This window comes from Leopardus geoffroyi, chromosome B3, assembly GCF_018350155.1.
Source record: "Leopardus geoffroyi isolate Oge1 chromosome B3, O.geoffroyi_Oge1_pat1.0, whole genome shotgun sequence".
Classification (NCBI taxonomy): Eukaryota; Metazoa; Chordata; class Mammalia; order Carnivora; family Felidae; genus Leopardus; species Leopardus geoffroyi.
The window spans coordinates 54,020,479-54,039,233 of NC_059337.1; the positions used below are offsets into that span (position 1 = coordinate 54,020,479).

General features: G+C 39.5%; 1 protein-coding gene across 1 annotated transcript in view; it reads right to left on the minus strand.

Annotated features, from left to right (window-relative positions):
- Positions 1–18,755, minus strand: part of SLC27A2 (solute carrier family 27 member 2) — a 44,512-nt gene that overhangs the window by 17,922 nt on the left and 7,835 nt on the right. The window contains exons 2-4 of the mRNA XM_045449774.1: positions 15,570–15,779; positions 10,968–11,126; positions 8,336–8,460 (exon numbers count right to left, since the gene is read on the minus strand). Of these exons, the coding sequence (XP_045305730.1) occupies positions 8,336–8,460; positions 10,968–11,126; positions 15,570–15,779 (494 nt within the window). The remainder of the gene's footprint in view (positions 1–8,335; positions 8,461–10,967; positions 11,127–15,569; positions 15,780–18,755) is intronic.

Here is an 18,755-nt window from a genome sequence, read left to right on the forward strand (position 1 = left end):
AATATTCTTACTGTACACTTGATTGATAATTTTATTGGATATAGAATTCTAGAGAGGCAATACTTTTTACTTAGAATTTTGAAGGCACTGACCTTCCAGCTTCCAGTCTTGCAGCTAACAGTGTTGATGTTGCCAAGTCAAATGTTATTCTTATAGAATCTTTCCTCTCTCTCTCTTTTTTTTTGGTAGTCTTAAGTTTCATCCTGATGTAGTGTTAAAAGTATTAATTCCACTCATTTTATTGGTACCCCCCTGGCTCTTTCAATCTGTCCTACAGTTTTGGGAAATTTTCTTTCCTTTTTAATTTTTTTTATCTTAAAATGCTATATCTCTTCAGCCTTCTTTTTATGTACAAATAGGCTGACCATTACTGTTTTCATTTCACTTTTTAAAAATATTAAAGTTCTATTCCTTCTTTATTTTTTCATTAAAGGATAGCTAACATATAATGTTTTATTAGTTTCAGGTGTACAACAAAGTGATTTGAGAATTCCATACATTACTAATGGTTCACAATTATTGACTATATTCCCTATGCTATACTTTTTGCCTCCATGGCTTTTTTATAGTTTGAATCTCTTACTCCCCTTCATCTATTTCACTTATACCCTTGTCCCTCTCCCTTCTGACAACCACCAGCTTGGTCTCTGTATTTATGATTCTGTTTTCTGCTTTTTTGTTCATTTAGCTTTTTAGATTCTACATGAGTGGAATCATATGGTATTTGTCTTCCTCTGACTGACTTATTTCACTTAGCATTATACTCTCTAGGTCCATCCACGTTGCTGCAAATGGCAAGATCTCATTCTTTTTTATAGCTTAGTAATATATATGTATATATATATTATATTATATATGTATATATATATATATATATACATATATATATATACACATATCTCATCTTCTTCATCCCTTTATGAAGTTCTCTTGTATTGCTTCTTTGATAATATCCTCCTCTCCATTTTCCCTATTTTATTTTCCTGATTTTCTATTCATTAGATGTTGGACCTCTTGGATTGATCTTCTATTTTCTTATCGTGCCTCCCCTCACATCCATCACTTTATCTTTTCTCCAACTTCAAGGTTTCTCAAGTTTATCTTCCAAACTTTCTATGAATTAAATAATTTAAATCATATTTTTATTTTCAGGAGGTTTTATTAGTTTTTTTTGTAGCATACTATTCTTGTTTCATGGATAGAATATCTCTTCTAACAGCTCTGAGGATATTAATTATAGGTTTTTGGAAGTTTTCTCCAACTCTTTGAGTTGATGCTGTTTCTTCTATTCTTTTGGTGATATTTCATACTGGAGGCTTTCCTTGGGTGTCTGCTGATCCTTGATATCTGTTCATGTTCAGAAGTAAGGCAAGTAAAAGATGTTTGAGCAGCTTTGTGTGCAGAGGCAGTGACTTGCTAAGCGGGCTGCATGGTCCTGTGACAGGGTAGTTCGACCTGAGATCAGACTTCTCTGTCTCTTGCTTATAGTCATAAATTAGCTATGGAGTTCTAGAAGCTGTGCAGGGAAAGGGAGCTGGCGGTCTCTCTGGTTAATAAGTAGATATTTACTCAGTCTCTATCTTCAGTGCCTCATCCCTGCTGTCTTCCACTGCCCTCATTCCCTCATCCCTGCTGTCCTTGAGGTTCACAGTTCTTCAAGGTCTTCTCAAGAGAATAAACCTCCTGTCTCCTAAAGGGGTGTGAGAGGGGAGCAGAGGTCCAGCTACTTCTTACACAGATTTTCCAAAATCCTCCTATTTTCAAGCCTGAAACCTGATCCCATCTCTAGTTGTATTTGGTGCCTCTGATTTCTCAGGTTTCAGGAAGTCACTTAGCTTCCTTCTTGTTGGTACTGACCTATTAGGTTTCACCTTTCTTAGTATTGTGATGTCAGTGACCTTCATCTTTCAGCTCTCTGTTCTATGTAGTTTCCTGTTGCAATGCCTCTTAGTTTCTAAGAAGTGCAGTTTATATGTCTTTTCCTTGGTCTCCTTGTTTTTGGAAGATTTTCAAGAGGTGAGAAGGCAGAAGGCATTCACCATCTTAAAAAAACAAACTCCTGAGTCCATGATCTTGACAACTAACTTGCTACACTTCAGCCCGGCTCCCTCAGGAGAAAAGAAAGCAGCCACTGGACAGGAATCAAAGGAGGAGCCTCAATTTCTCTGCTTTACCAAAGAGGGCTTTCTCCCTCCAGCATATCTTCCCACTTGTGAAGCCAAAGGGACTGTCTAAAAACACCCTCTCTCCCCATCACTCTTCCATCGAAGGCCCTTTAGTGGTGCTTTGTCATTCACAAGTAAGTCTCAGCAAAGCAAAGCCCTTGTCACCTGGCCCAGCCAACCAGCCTCGCCTCCCGCTACACTGCTTTCAGCTCCCAATATGCCAGACCCTTCCTTCCACTCTGCGTACACTGCTCTGGGTAACCAGAAGCCCTTCTTTAGAAGTGCATGGTTGGAAACCATCTCTGCACCCTTCCAAACTCACCTTCTGGGTAAACTTCTCTGATACTGCTCTCTTTCCCTCATTTGTTTTTCTGCTTTTTTTCCCTTCCCCCACCCCCTGCCCCTGGCCTGGCCCTGACAGGTCAAACTGGTCGCTCTTCCCTCTGTGCTGCTAAATACCCCTCCATTCTGTTTTCTGTCAGAATGGAGGTGATGCAGGGACAGAGATTTTAGGCTGGGAAAGGACCACAGGGGCTACCTAATTTTGGAAGGAAGGCAGATGATGCTAGGGAGTTAACAGTAGGGAAGTAAGTTGAGTCTATTCAGTGGACTCAGGGTCCTGGTCTGTCTTCTTTCCCCTTCCAAATTTGACAACTTCTGTGTGTGGCCCCTGGAGCTCTTTTCTGGTTCCTTATTCCCTCTCCCCTCTGCTCCTCCCACCCTGGCCACATGCCTAGCAAGCAATACAAAACCTCATTTACACCCATCCTACAGCTTCTACCATCCTACTGGAGTAATATTGAGCTTTAGCAGTATCTTGTTCCACCACCTATTTTTCCCCCTAAATTACACTGTTTTTTTAGACAACTACACAAACAAAATGGGACATGACAGCTGCACCCTGCAGAAAATGAACCAGAGTGGACTTTCATTGTAAACAGGTACGCTGGATGCCAAGTGCCAAATACAACAATGGAAGACAGGTAACATGGTGCAATAATTTTCTACAATCAATAACACCATAAATTCACTAGTCAACAGCTTTGTGAGCCAACTCCCACTCAACCCTACATGAAAGTGATTGACTAGTTTGGATGTCTTCTCTTCTTTCTTCTTTCGTGTCTCTGGGGAAGAATTTTCACTGATTCCTTTGATGATATATGTGTGGAGCACCTACTATGAGCTGCACATCCTTTGGTACTGAAGGTAATGATAATAATGGCTACTATTAGTTGATTATTTACTAAGAGCCAGGTACTTTGTACATGCTTTCCGTATACATCATCTCATTTTTGTCTTCACAGCCCCCTATGAAGTAAGTACTATTATTTACCCTGCTGGATGATGGGGAAATGAGAGTTGAACTATCCTACTCAAACAGTAGAATCGGGTTTCAGACTGCCAATTGCAGAGTCCTGCCTCTTGAGAACTACATTATTGCCTCAGGCTAATGGTGGCTGCCAGTATTTCTCCCTCGTCCTCTGCTCTATCTGAGGAGCTACTGAATATGATTAAGGCAAGGGACAAGCCTCCACCCCTCCAACGTTGTCTCAGATTCTCCTGATGAGAAATGCTTTGTCTGTGGAGGGGTGTCATTTGTTTTATCTGCTCAGCTAAGGCAGGAATTGCCTCCCTGATATCCACTGCTTGGGGGGGCTGGTGGTGTTAGCCCTTCCTGTGACAGCCTATTCTAGGCAGCTCTAAGAGCGAGAAACTTTCTGATTATGTTGATCCAGAGCCTTCCACCAAGCATTCTAGTTTTTATCCATGTTGTTTGAGAAGTCCTTTTGACACAGTCTTTCTTTAAGCTCCCTTTAAAGCCCTAGAATTTGGGTTTTCTATTGTGATCTATTTTTTTAAAATTATGGTTAAATACAATTTCCTATCTTACCCATTTAACCAAAAATATGGTTAAATACAATTTCCTATCTTACCCATTTTAAAATGTACAGTTCAGTGGTACTAAATTCATTCATTATGTTGTGCAACCATCACCACGATCCATCTCCAGAACTCTTTCATCTTGTAAAACTGAAACGTTATACTCATTAAACAATAACTCCCTATTCTCCCCTGCTCCTAGTCCCTGGCAATCCACCATTCTACTTTCTGCCTCTATGATTTTGATTACTCTAAGTACCTTATATATGTTGAATCATACGGTATTTGCCTTTTTGTGATAGGCTGTTTCACTTAATATAATGTCCTCAAGGTACATCCATGTTGTAGCATACTGCAGAATCTCCTTCCTTTTTAAGGCTGAATAATATTCCATTATATGTACATACCATATTTGGTTTGTCCAAATTTGGCTTGGACCTTTGGGTTACTTCCACATTTTAGTTATTATGAGTAATACTGTTATGAACATGAACATACAAATAATTCTTTGAGAACTTGCTTTCAATTCTTTTGGGTATAGGACCCAGAAATGGAATTGATGGATCATATAGTAATTTTATTTTGAATGTTTTGAGGAATTGCCATGCTGTTTTCACAGGGGCTGCACCAGTTACATCCCACCAATAGGATTCTAATTTCTCCACACCCTCATCAATGCTGGTTGTTCGCTGTTATTTATTTATGTTTTTATAGTAGCCATCATAATGAGAATGAAGTGGAATTTTACTGTAGTTTTGATTTGCATTTCCCTAATAATTAGTAATGTGGAGCATTTTTTTCATATGCTTATTGGCCATTGTATGTCTTCTTTGGAGAGATGTCTATTCAAATCCTTTGTCTATATTTGAATCAGGTTCTTTATTTGTTATTGAGGTCTAGGAGTTCTCTATATATTCTAAATATTAATATCTCATAAGATATGTTATTTGCAAATATTTTCTCCCATTCTGGTTGCTGCACTTTTACTCTGTTGATAGTGTCTTCTGAGGCAGAATTTTGAAACTTTTATGAAGTCCACTTTGTCTATTTTTTCTTTTGATGCCTATGGCTTTGGTGTCCCATTCAAGAAATCAGTGCCAAATCCAGTGTCATAAAGTTTTATTTCATGTCTTCTTCCAACAGTTTTATTGTTTTAAGTCTTAAATTTAGGTCTTTTTTTTTCCATTTTGAGATAATTTTTGTATACGGTATTAGGTAAGAGTCCAACTTCATTCTTTTGCATGTGGATATTCAGTTTTCCCAGTGCTATTTATTGAAAAGACTGGCTGGGGGCGCCTGGGTGGCGCAGTCGGTTAAGCGTCCGACTTCAGCCAGGTCACGATCTCGCGGTCCGTGAGTTCGAGCCCCGCGTCAGGCTCTGGGCTGATGGCTCAGAGCCTGGATCCTGTTTCCGATTCTGTGTCTCCCTCTCTCTCTGCCCCTCCCCCATTCATGCTCTGTCTCTGTCCCAAAAATAAATAAACGTTGAAAAAAAAAAAATAGTTTAAAAAAAAAAAAAAAGAAAAAGAAAAGACTGGCTGTCCTTTCCCCAGTAAATGGTCTTGGCACCCTTGTCAAAAATCATTTGACAACACATATGAGGGGCTTATTTCCGGGCTCTTGATTCTATTCCATCAGTTTATATGTCTGTCTTTATGTTGGTACCATATTGTTTTGATTATTATAGGCTTGTAGAAAGTTTTGAAACTAGGAAGTGTAAATTCCTGAGTTTTGTTCTCTTTGAGGTTGTTTTGGCCATATGGGGTCCCTATGACTTTTAGGATAAGTTTGTTCTGTTTTTGCAAAAAGTGTCATTGAGATTTTGATAGGAATTTCATTGAATCTATAGGTCACTTTGGGTAGCTGCAACATGATAACAATACTAAATCTTCCAATCTGTGAATATGGGGTGTGTTTTCATTTATTTATGTTTTCTTTAATTTCTTTCATCCATGTTTTCTAGTTTTCATTATATGTGTCTTTTACTTCCTTGGTTAAGTTAATCCCTAAGTATCTTATGTCATTGTTTTTTAATGTTATTGTTTTTTGTAATTGTCTTTTCAGATTTTTCATTGTTAGTGTATAGAAATACAACTGATTATTATGTATTGACTTTGTACCCTGCTACTTTGCCGAATTCATTTATTAGTAAAAACAGTTTTTTGTCTTAAGGATTTTCTATATATAAGCTCCTATCATTTTTAAAAAGTCTTTAACTGAAAGTTTTTTTGAGGTAACTTTGATCATTCCTTACAATTCTTGTAAGTATTTTTAAAACAAACCAGAAATCAGGGGTAGGGGAGAAGCATGAGCAAACAGAAACTCCATATCCACTTCTAGATTTGATATATTCCATGAATTATACAACAAATCAACATATATTTTGAGGATATAAAACCCAAATCACATTTTTTTTTCAGCATCTGAGACAACATTATAAGGAGGGACAAAGGTGGAAGTGTTTATACGTGTGAGTGTGTGTAAGCCTGAAAGAGCTACACAAACATGTTTATTTTCTTCAAGTCGACACACCCTCCCCCAGGAGACTTCTAACTGACAAAGGGGTGCCTTTGAGGCCCAGAAGAAAAGCCAAACAGAAGGGCTCCATACGGATTTCTGAGTTTTAATAGAGAGGCATGCAATCTTGAAGACCAGATGGGATACTAATGTGAAAAAAATTCAATAATGACATCAACAGAAATTGCTGTGGGAAAGGTCCTAATCCAGCTCATAGATAATTATGACGCTCATGAAGCTGTTGAATCTGCTGCCCAAATCAGAATAATATGTGCTAAGCCTAAACATTTCAGGGGGAACATATTACCTCTCTTAAGTTAATCATACATCTTTCAGGGGCCAGAATTTAGAGGTTCATTCAACAGAGTTTGTTGATGCCCAGAACGTGCCGGATGCACATCTCAGTGCTGGAGATCTGGCAGTGAACAAAGCCCCTGGTGCATGGAATGTTCATTTAACTGGGGGAGATAGACAATTGTCATATAAACCTGTACTATGTCAGGAGGGACAGTACCCACCCATGAGAGGGATGGTAAGGGATGAGGTGATATATTTGTTAATTAGTAGGAGGGGCCTCTATGATAAGCTGATCTGTGGCCAAAGACTGAATGAAGTGAGGAGAGGAAGAACCGGGGCAGGAGCATCCTAGATTCCTTTCCAAGTCACACAGTAGCTGTTATACAAGTTGAACATAACAGGTGCTTCTAAATAGCAATTTATCAACTTAGTGATCCTCTGAGTTTGCTGTCTTACAATGATTGAAAGGACTAAAAGAAGCAGAATCTGCCGAGTTTACTGCATTGTCTGGTCTAATGGTTCTCAACTGGAGTTGATTTTGCCTGCCAGGGGACATCTGGCAATGTCTGAAGACATTTTGATTATCACAGCCTGGGGGGAGGGAGAAGGTACTATGGCCATGTCCTGTGTAAACGCCAAAGATGCTACTAAACATCTGTAGTGCACTGAATAACTCCATACAGCAAATAATGAATGGGCCCCAAATGTCAGCAGTGTCACCACTGAGAAACCTTGATTTGGCCCCCGGAAAGGCTGCCAGACCTCTGACGAGAGTGGAGGGACCAGGAAGGAGAAGTTCTTTCGAACAGCCCCATCAAGACATCTGGACGTCTGCAAACAGAGTAGATCCAAGGCCTCTGGAGTAACTTTGGGCGTCTGCTCCCAGCTTGTTGACAGACTTAGTCAAATGGTTTCAAAGCCACAAGGGGATTTTTTAATCAACATTAAGTAAAAATTTCCTGTGTGTCTTGTGGTATAAGACAAGTAAGGATGCAAGATGTGGTCCCTGCCATCAAAGTCTTTATAGCTTAGGGAGAAAAAAAGGTATGAAGACAAACACTTACAATGTGACAAGGGCCACAAAGGGGTAGAAATCAAATGATGTAAGGGAAGGGAGTGATGACTTTTGTCGGAGTGACCAAACAGGTTTAACATAGGAGGTATCATTTGAACTGGGCTTTGACAGTGAGAAGGCTTTAAACAAATAGGGAAGTGGAGGATATATTAGACAGAGGACGAGATGTGAAAACAGGTAAAAAGGTAGGGAATGATAATATTAATAGCAACTGCCACCTAGTAAATCCTCTCTATATGATAGGTGTGGTGCCAAGCACTTTATCATGACACACAATTGTAGTCTACACTGAAAACTGGTAGATGTGTGAGAAGCAGCTGAAACCTAGCATGACCAAAGTTACTTGAATTTCTATCTTATTCATTTCAAAATGAATGAAGCAAAATGAATGAAGCGTTACCTGGGGTGAGTTGCATAAATACCGAAGAAGTTCACCAATATACTGAATGACAGTGACATTATATTTTCTGCAGTCATCCCAAAACTGGCTGGCTGAAAATTTGTTCCGCAAAACAAGAGTAGCACCTACAGAGAAGTGTATATAAAGTGTTAATAAAGAGATGCTACAAAAAACTCCCTGGTTATATTTGTCATTTTTGAAAGGTAGAACTTTAAATGTGAATTATATTCACAAACAAGTTTTGAGTATCAATTAGATTCAATACAAAAATGAATAAGACATGGTTTAGGATAAAACCAGGCTTTAACCAGGATAAAAACAGAGGCTTTCAATCTAGTGAGGGAAAAGACACATACAAACATCTTTCTAATAAAAGTCAGTGTGCAATAAATAAGAGTTTCAAATGAATCTCTAAGGGAATGTGAACATGAGTGTGTGTGTGTGTGTGTGTGTGTGTGTGTGTGTGTGTATTAATTCTGCTTGGGGGCAAGGGCTGAGAAAGGCATATTTTGGAAGAGGTAGATCTGAATTGTGTCTTGAGCAATGAATATGAATAAAGGTAAGAGAATTCCAGGCAGAGGAAACAGTATGAAACAAAAAGATAGGACAGTCCAGAAGGCGTTGGAAGATAGCCAAGACTCAGTTGGCCTGTAACTGGAGTGGTGAACAGGGGGTGGCTCATGGGAGATGAGCCTAGAGAAGCAGCCAGGGGTGCCATCATGGAGAACTTGGAAGTGACAGGTAGAGGAGTCAGACTTGACTTTGCAGGCAATGGAGAGCCAAGGCCTTGAACAAGCAGGAAATCTATTCTTTGAACGTTTATTTATTTTTGGGACAGAGAGAGACAGAGCATGAATGGGGGAGGGGCAGAGAGAGAGGGAGACACAGAATCGGAAACAGGCTCCAGGCTCTGAGCCATCAGCCCAGAGCCTGACGCGGGGCTCGAACTCACGGACCGCGAGATTGTGACCTGGCTGAAGTCGGATGCTTAACCGACTGCGCCACCCAGGCGCCCCAGGAAATCTATTCTTTGATGGGTGAGGTAGACATAATAATGGTTCCCAAAGATGTCCATGTTCTAATCCATACAACCTGTGAACATTCTTCCTTACATGGCAAAAAGAACTGTGTAGATGTGATTATGTTAAGGATTCTGAGATGGGAAGATCATCCTGGATAACCTGGGTGGGCCCAAGGTAATTATAAATGGCCTTCTAACAGGAAGGCAGGCAGGTCAAGGGCAGAAGGGGATGGATGCAGAAACAAAAGGCTGGAGGAATGTGTTGTGAAGACAGCAAAAGTGGCCACAAGCCAAAGAATGCAGGCAGCTTCTAGAAGCTGGAAAAAGCAAGTAAATGGACTCTTTCCTAGAACTTCCAGAAGGGATACAGCTCTGCAGACACCTGGATTATAGGACTTCTGACTTTCAAAACAGAGAAAAAAATTATGTTGTTTTCAAGCCACTAAGTTTGTAGTAATTTGTTATAATAAGCAATAGGGAAAGATGGGTAAAAAAATATATATCAATGTGAAACTATATCATATTACAATGGGTAAAAATAATATATATCACACCCAACCAAATTATAGTCATAAGATGTAGTAAAGTGAAATAAAAACATCTCAGAAATACTTTTTCATGCTCTTAGTTTAGCTTTACTCCTAAATATACAAGAGTGTGATGTTTTAGAAGACGAAAAGATTTTTTAAATATGATTTTTTCTTCCTTAGAATGTATCTTTGGTGCTTAAGCAAATGTGTGAGCAGTGAATTAGTCCCTTTGGGAGCCTCAGAGTTCCCCAGTTCTTGAAGAGCCCAGCTATATGATCAGGCCCAGTCAGTTGTTCCTGGCTGATGTGGAGGCTGGTACTGAGGCTGGGGTAAGTATTTTACAGCTGATCAATAAGCTGATGAGGGAAAAAGAGAGGCTTGGGCCATCATGCATGCATTTATATATGTATGTGGATATATGTTATTATATATACATATATGAGTATTTAAAAGGAAATGCCGCACGGGGGAAAAATTAAGTTGTTTTTTTTTTACTTAGAGAGTTAGAGATGGCTTTCTGGAAGAGGTGGACATTGGACTGAGTCTTAATGTATACAAGTGGCATAAAGCCTACTGAAAGGAAAAAAATGGCAACTCTAATTTGAATGGCAACATTTCAGAAAGAAAGAGAAGAGATGGAAAGCAAGGTATTCTGACCAGAGCTGAGGAGTTGCGTGAGGGGGGAAGAACGAAGTAGGATGGGGACGGCTAAGGGAGAAGTTTACATCAGATGCAGATGGAGATCCACATGCAGATTTCGGAAGACATAAATGACAGAGGGGAATTATTTACAGAACTTAAGAATCAAGTGTCTTAACTTGGATAAAAATGTTTTAAAGAAGTTTCCTCCTTGATATCCTGAACATCTGTAGCATTATTTATCAGACTAGCAGGCACGAGGAAATAGAAATGATTCTAGATACTTGCTGGTGATACGTGAGCCAAATAGCTTTGCTGTTAACATTGAATTAAACGCTGTCCCTGGCAGACAGGAAAGTAGGCAAATTTTGTGTTACTTTCCCTGTTGAGCACATATGAATGTGTACTGGACTCCAGTGCCTTGTTGAGAGAAAAGTCTTACCAGTTATGATACATCCATGGAGGCCGACCATAAGCGCAGCACTGTGGTACAAGGGCAGGGTGGTATAGATGACATCATCTTTCCTAACTCTGCCTGCAATGGCAAGGCTAGCTCCATACCACAGGCGATAGTGATTGATCTTGGCAGCTTTCGGGAGACCTTTGCAAAGATACAAGAGAAGGCATGAGTGAGTCAGGATGGAATCATTCACAGACCAGTGGTCTGGAAGAGAGATCTGGCTTAGGAAAATCCATCATCCAGTGGTTAGAGAATGCAGAGGAGAGGGCCATGACTGGTTACATCAAGAGCCAGCAAATTTCTTCTGTAAAAGACCAGATAATCAATGTTTTAGGCTTTGCAGGGTCATACAACCTCTGTTAAAACCACTCAACTCTACTATTATAGCCAATAGCAGCCAACCACAGAAAGGAATGAATGCGGTTGTGTTCTGATAAAGCTCTATTTACAAAATCAGGTTGGGAGGGGCTGTATTTGGCACACAGACCATAGCTTGTTGACACCTGAGTTAGATGTAATTAGAAGAAAAAGGCATGAATGTCTATCAAAATTTTGTTTTGTGCCTACCACCCTGTAAGGTATTTTCAAATTTCGTTTAGTTCTCATAATTAACAAGGTAAGTAAAATTATATTCTTTAATCCACAGATGAGAAGGCTGAGATTCAGAGACATTAAATAGCTTATTCCATTCCCATCACTTTCCTTCATAATCACTTTTATGCATTCTTTAAGTATTGTTCTAGAATTTCTTTATATAAATATAAGCAAATATGAAGAGTTGCTTATTTGTTCTTGCCCTTTCTCCACCCAGGGGCACCCGGGTGGGTCAGTCAGCTAAATGTCCAACTCTTGATTTTGGCTCAGGTCTTGATCTCACAGTTTGTAAGTTTGAGCCCCGCCTCTGGCTCTTCGCTGACAGCACAGAGCTTGCTTGGAATTCTCTCTTTCTTGGGGTGCCTGGGTGGCTCAGTCTGTTGAGTGTCCGACCTCAGCTCAGGTCACAATTTAGCGGTCTGTGAGTTCGAGCCCCGCATCGGGCTCTGGGCTGATGGCTCAGAGCCTGGAGCCTGCTTCCGACTCTGTGTCTCCCTCTCTCTCTGTGCCTCCCCCATTCATGCTCTGTCTCTCTCTGTCTCAAAAATAAGTAAATGTAAAAAAAAAGAAATTAAAAAAAAAAGAAAATTATTAAAAAAAAAGAAGGAATTCTCTTTTTCCTTCCCCCTCTGACTCTCCCTACTTTCTCTGTCTCTCTCAAAGTAAATAACCTTAAAAAATTCACACCTTTCTGCACTTTCTCCCCCTTCTACTTAGCAATGTATGGTAGAAAACTGTCCACATTTATACAAAGAAATTTCCCTTATTTATGTATTCATTCATTTATTCTTCCCCTCTCTCCCTCCCTCCCTCTCTCTCAGTTGCATCAAGTCCTTTGTATGTTACATTATAATTTATTTAACTATTTGGCTATTTCAAATGATGCTGTAGTGAATAGCCTGGTCCACATGGTAGTTTGCAGTATGAACGATGCTGTATTTGTAGGATAAACTTGCTGAAGTGAGATTGCAGGGTCAAAGGATAAACATCTTTTGTCATTTTGATAGGTATTGCCACATTGAGAGTTATGGGGGCTGTCCCCATTCACTCTCCCACCAGCAATATCTGGGTGTACCTGTTCCTCATAGCCCTGCCTAGGTATGCTCTCAAATGTTGGAATTTTTGCCAGTCTGAAAGGCGAAAAATGGTATCTCAGTGTAGTTTCGGTATATTTGCAATTTCTTACATGTAATTTATGTCACTTTTTTGGTAAGACTGTATTAAAAGGATATATTTATATTGTACCCAGGGAAGGGTGCCTGGGTGGTTCAGTCAGTTAAGTGTCCGACTTCCACTCGCAGTTCGTGAGTTCAAGCCCCGTGACGGGCTCTGTGCTGACAGCTCAGAGCCTGGAGCCTACTTTGGATTTTGTGTCTCCCTCTCTCTCTGCCCCTCCCCCGCTCACAGTCTGCCTGTCTCTCTCATAAGTGAATAAACATTAAAAAAAATTATGTTGCTTCCCGGGGGAAGTCAGTTTAGTGGGGGGAGGGCACAAAGCTATTACTAAGGAGCTGGGGCTAGAGGTTAAGACCTGAGTGGGTAAATGGATGTTGTGAACAGGAAGATAGTTCTCTGCAGACTCAGACCCTTCCATATTTGATGGTGCTTTTGATCGGTATTGCCTAAGAAACAGCCATTCATTATAAGGCAAAGCAGTATGTCCAGCACACTACCATAATTGTAAACACAATTCAAAATTCATTTTCTTTGACAGAGGGCCAGTGGCATTGTGTCAGTATCAATGCCCCATTCTACACTAATACGAAGACATAGAAGAAGGCATCAATAAATCAACTGTATCCGTGGAAAAGAATTGTCTGCATAGTAAAAGCTCTATAGTATAATTTTAAAAATGAAATACATAGCCTTTGCTGCTTTGAAGTACTTTCAAAAATTTCCTAATTTAAGATTTTGTGTTAGTGAAGAAATACGAATGTTTGGTGGGTATTATGTAATTTTGTGCTAAGGACTGTGAGGAACTTTGTTCTCCAACTGATTAAATGAGTTCTTTTATGTAATCTTTACCAGAGTAACTTAGCAAATATTTTACTCAGAGTTAAGGAGAGAAGTAAATACACACCAAACCATTTATCTTCCAATTAAATATAAATTCTGAATTGCGGGATTAAATTAAGGAGTGTCCATTCTCTTTTCCTGTAAAAAATTTTTTTAAACGTTTATTTATTATTGAGAGACAGAGAGAGACAAAGCACAAGCATGGGAGGGGCAGAGAGAGGGGGAGACACAGAATCTGAAGCAGGCTGCAGCCTCTAAGCTGTCAGCACAGAGACCGACGCAGGGCTTGAATTTACCAACCATGAGATCATGACCTGAGCCGAAGTCGGAGGCTTAACCGACTGAGCCCACCCAGGTGCCCCTCCATTCTCTTTTTCTCCCTAAAATGGGTTTTATATTTGACTGCTAAAACCTGCAGACCAACCTGCAGGTCTAATGTCTGGCATTAAGACAACAACTCCTTGTCAGTAACCAAGGACTCCGTTTTTCTCAATCATTTCCCAAAGGTTACAATTAAATTTTACCATTCTATTAAGAAATGAAGGTAGAAGTCTCATATATTGAGGTACTATCTGTACATAGGGGAAGCATTTGGTTAACTATGTCATTCCACCATTCTGTTGGCATGCTAGGATATAACTGCCGGCAGATGGAAAAAGGATGGACATGCTTTGGGCATTGGTTTTAATATGCCATTCCCAATCTCCCTTCTTCATTTCCTTAAAGAAAACACTAAGTGAAAATGATTGTATGAAGGGAAGTTGACATTCATGTTTGAAAACTGGGAGAGCAGATGGATGCCGAGGGCCTGTTAAGGTGAAGGAGGGGGTGTTTATAGGCTGGTGTTGAGATAAAAGGCTCAAAGGAAACCTTAGCTTTACCTATAATCAGTTAGAGTGTTTTACAAGGAAACTCATGTGTGCGTTACCTTAAGTTAAAATTTTAATCAAAAGAGAGAAGATTCACATATTCGGTTTTCCAATATTAGTAATAATGGTCAGCATGCTGGTACTGGCTTCCTGTCCTCCTTCTAACTATATCCCTCAGGCCTCATATTATTAACATTTTCATAATGTTTTCCCTGGCCTATATTAGGCAGACACCACATATCTGTTAAATGGAAGAACTGGGCAGTATTGTGGCAGAGAGGTCAGATTTATGAACTGTGGAGTCAGCCTACCAAGGTGAATCTTGACACTTCTATCTGTCTTGAGAAGTTCTTACCCTCTCAGTTTCTGGATTGGTAAAATGGGAATAAGATTGGTATCTGTCTTAAGGATGGTAGGAGAATTGTATGAACATAGACCATAAAGCTCATAGGAGAGTGGATAGTGCACTCTATCTTTAATAGTGCATGTTCTATATAGCAATGTTCCAGTAACACTGTTAATTGGCAGTGTTTTCTCTTAGTGGCTCATAAAGTTATGGTGCAGCTTACAGTTGAAGATATCCTAGACTGGATGAAATACACTATTTTAGGCCCTGGGCTACAGCCATCCTATACCCACAGCACCAAGTCAGTGTTGCATGGGAAGATAGCAGTAAAAACATTTATGTAAAATACAACCCCATTATTGTCCTAATGTCTTCTTTGGAGTCCCACTAATAATTGGTTATACATTATGTGTGGATTTGGAATATAATATAATAAAAATCCAACAATCATTTAAAACTTCCAAAAACCTATTCAGTGCCAAATTTCATCCATCCTCACAATTATTTTTGTATTTCTTGCTTAACCTATTTATCTGTTCTACATACCAACTAGGGGGAAATATGTGTAGCCTGGGCAAACCCAAATAGGATTATATGCTATGAAATAAGATCAGTTCCCACAGGTGAAAGAGCTAAATCCTCTAAGTATTAGTTATTGGGTAAGTTTTGCCAAAGGAAAAGACCATTTGAAAACCTAACCCAACCTTTAACTCCTTCAGGATAGGTCCATTTCTTTGAGAATCCTCTCTTTATTTTTACCTGTGGTTCCAGAAGTATAAATGTATAAGGCAGGACTGGAAAAAGTGACTTCAGACCTCCACGACTCTGGAATAGGTTCTGTTGACACTTCATCCACTTTGTCCAGTAAAGATTCAACCCCATCCATGTTAGAAGTTCTGCTCACATAATAGATGGACACATTATCTTTTTTCAGGCTTGGTAGCACCTCTTCCACAGCTTCTTGTAGTTCTTAATAAGGAAAAAAAAATCCAAACACATTAAATTAGTCCACTTTAAAAAGTTCTATTAGTATAACAAGCCTCACAGTAATTATGTTTTTGGCATAATTTTTGCTGAACTGTGTAGACATGACAAGTGGAGCTTATAGTCACGTGATATTAAACATGGAATTTGCTACATGTGAAAAATATCACAAGATTTCAAAGTTTGAGGGAAGGCTAGGTTTTAATGGTTTCATACGCGGCAGATAGTTGGTTGAAATCTGTACAAATGGACACGTGGATAAAAACCAAGATATATAAGCATATAACTTATAAACATGTCTGGTATACATCTCAAAATACTCCAGAAATGAATTTGGTTATTCCTAATATATGTGTCCCCTAATGACGAAAAAGAAAAAAAGAAAATTTTAAGGTAGGAGACGAGGAATGAAAACAAGGCAGCCATGCTAAGATGATAGAAGTGAACTTTATATAACATATATGTGTGTGTGTGTGTGTGTGTGTGTGTACACACACACACACACACACACATATATATTAATGTTTATTTTTGAGAGAAAGAGACAGAGCACAAGTGGGGGAGGGGCAGAGAAAGAGGGAGACACAGAATCTGAAGCAGGCTCCAGGCTCTGAGCTGTCTGCACAGAGTCTGATGCAGGGCTTGAACCCATGAACTGCGAGATCATGACCTGAGTCGAAGTCAGATGCTTAACTGACTGAGCCACCCAGGTGCCCCAACATATATATATATATATATATATATATATATATATATATATATATTTAACATATCAGTAACAAATAGTTCCCCAAGGAAGGTTCAGCTTATCTGAGAAATAACCTCCAAATTTCATAAGCACATTTTCTGGTATGAGAAAAAAACAGGACTGATTAGCATGTTTTTCAAACCATAGGGCACAGTACAATAGTGGGTTTTTAAAATCATTTGAAGTGACCAGCATTAAAAAAAATTAAAATAGAAGGAAATATAAATTTTCAGAGTGTATCACACAGAGTAAGAGGGAAGTATCAGTTTTTTAAAAATTTGTTTCAGTTATGTGGGTGTCTGGGTACTGGGCCACAGACAAATATATTTTTTACTATAGGTCAATGCCAAAAAAACCTTCATGTTTGCTACTTGATTTATGTGCCCTTAAATCACAAGATGAGATGACCTTTAAGCTTACTTATCTTGAACTTGTGATTGCTGAGGTGAATATACTTAATAGGAAGGTGACCCAATACCGGAAAGAATTACCTTGGGGAGGCTATACCTAATGCATCCTATATGCTTTGTTTTTCAGATGTTTATATATGATGTCTCCATCAAAACAAAAAATATCATCTGGACAGATGCATTAAAAAAAATTTCAAAACATTTTAACCAGAGGACTCATGCACCTGGTAAAAATCAATCAAAGAGTACAATAGAGTCTATAATAAAGATCAACAGTCCCTTACCCCATCCCTCTTAACTACTAAACCTGCTGCCTAGAGGCACAATCACTTTTCATTTTTTTTAAACCTGTGTCTTGTAACAGTCACTTGTCTGTCACCAAACAATGTGCTTTTCCTGCTACCTTGGGACCTATCAATTTTGATCCCCACCCTTGTTTTATCCTTGTTCACTCCCAACAGTTACTATCTCCACTTTATGTTGTCTAGGTTAATAGTATGTACATCTATTCTGAGGCTATAATTCCATCTTCCCAGCTTTGTTTATGGGTTGGTTCTAGAAGCTGAACACCAATAATCAGGATCAACAAGATTATAACTATGTAAATATTATTCACTGCAGAAGTAACATACTATAATCATACTTCCTGAGTTTTCTCTTGGAGTTTCTATTGGCTATAATTCTTTTATTATTATTTATTATTATTTATTTTTATTTTTAGAAAGAGAGAGAGAGAGAGAAAGTGTGTGCACGTGAGTGCTCAAGTTGGACAGTGGCAGAGAGAGAAAGAGAGAGAGAATCTCAAGCAGGTTGCACACTAGCACAGAGCCCGATGCATGCTCAATCTTAGGACCATGAGATCATGACTTGAGCCGAAATCAAGAGTCAGATGCTCAACTGACTAAGCCACCCAGGCACCCCTGGCCACCATTCTTCAATAAACTATTTGCCTCATATTTTTTTTTTGTTTTTTTTTTTTTTATTTATTTTTGGGACAGAGAGAGACAGAGCATGAACGGGGGAGGGGCAGAGAGAGAGGGAGACACAGAATCGGAAACAGGCTCCAGGCTCTGAGCCATCAGCCCAGAGCCTGACGCGGGGCTCGAACTCACGGACCGCGAGATCGTGACCTGGCTGAAGTCGGACGCTTAACCGACTGCGCCACCCAGGCGCCCCTGCCTCATATTTTTTTCACCTCCATCAGATCAGCTTCTCCCCCTTTTGGCCCCTTGAACTTCCGTTCTCCTTTTCTACTCTTTTATTTTAACAGGTTCCTTCAGCACTTCAAAATATTAACCAAAAATATGACTGTTATAAAAACACCCCATTCCTTGCCACTGTCTTGGTCCAGATCCTCATTATTTCCTACTTTGATCATCCCATTAGCCTCCTGATCAATCTCCTTATCTCTAATCTTTCCTTGCTTCCAACTGATCAGCTACACTATGGTTTCTTGTTACTGCCCTGTTCAGAATCTTTCAATGGCTGCTCATCCTTTGTGGTGAGTCCACTCTCCTTATGCAACATGTGAGGTCCCGAGCTCATTCACAGTCTAACCACTGGGGACTTTTCTGATGTCATCTCTTAGTACCATTTCTTGTCCCCTTTCCTTTAACTACACTGATCTATGTGAACGGAATGTATCCATATCCTCACATCTCATGGCCTTTGTCCAAATGGTTTTACCTGCTTTGAGTGCCCTCCTACATCCGGGTCACCTGGAAAACTCCAGCTCACCCTTCAAGACTCACCCTTGGTGACACTTCTCTCTGTTGCCTTCCTTCCCTCTACAAAGTGAGGTGC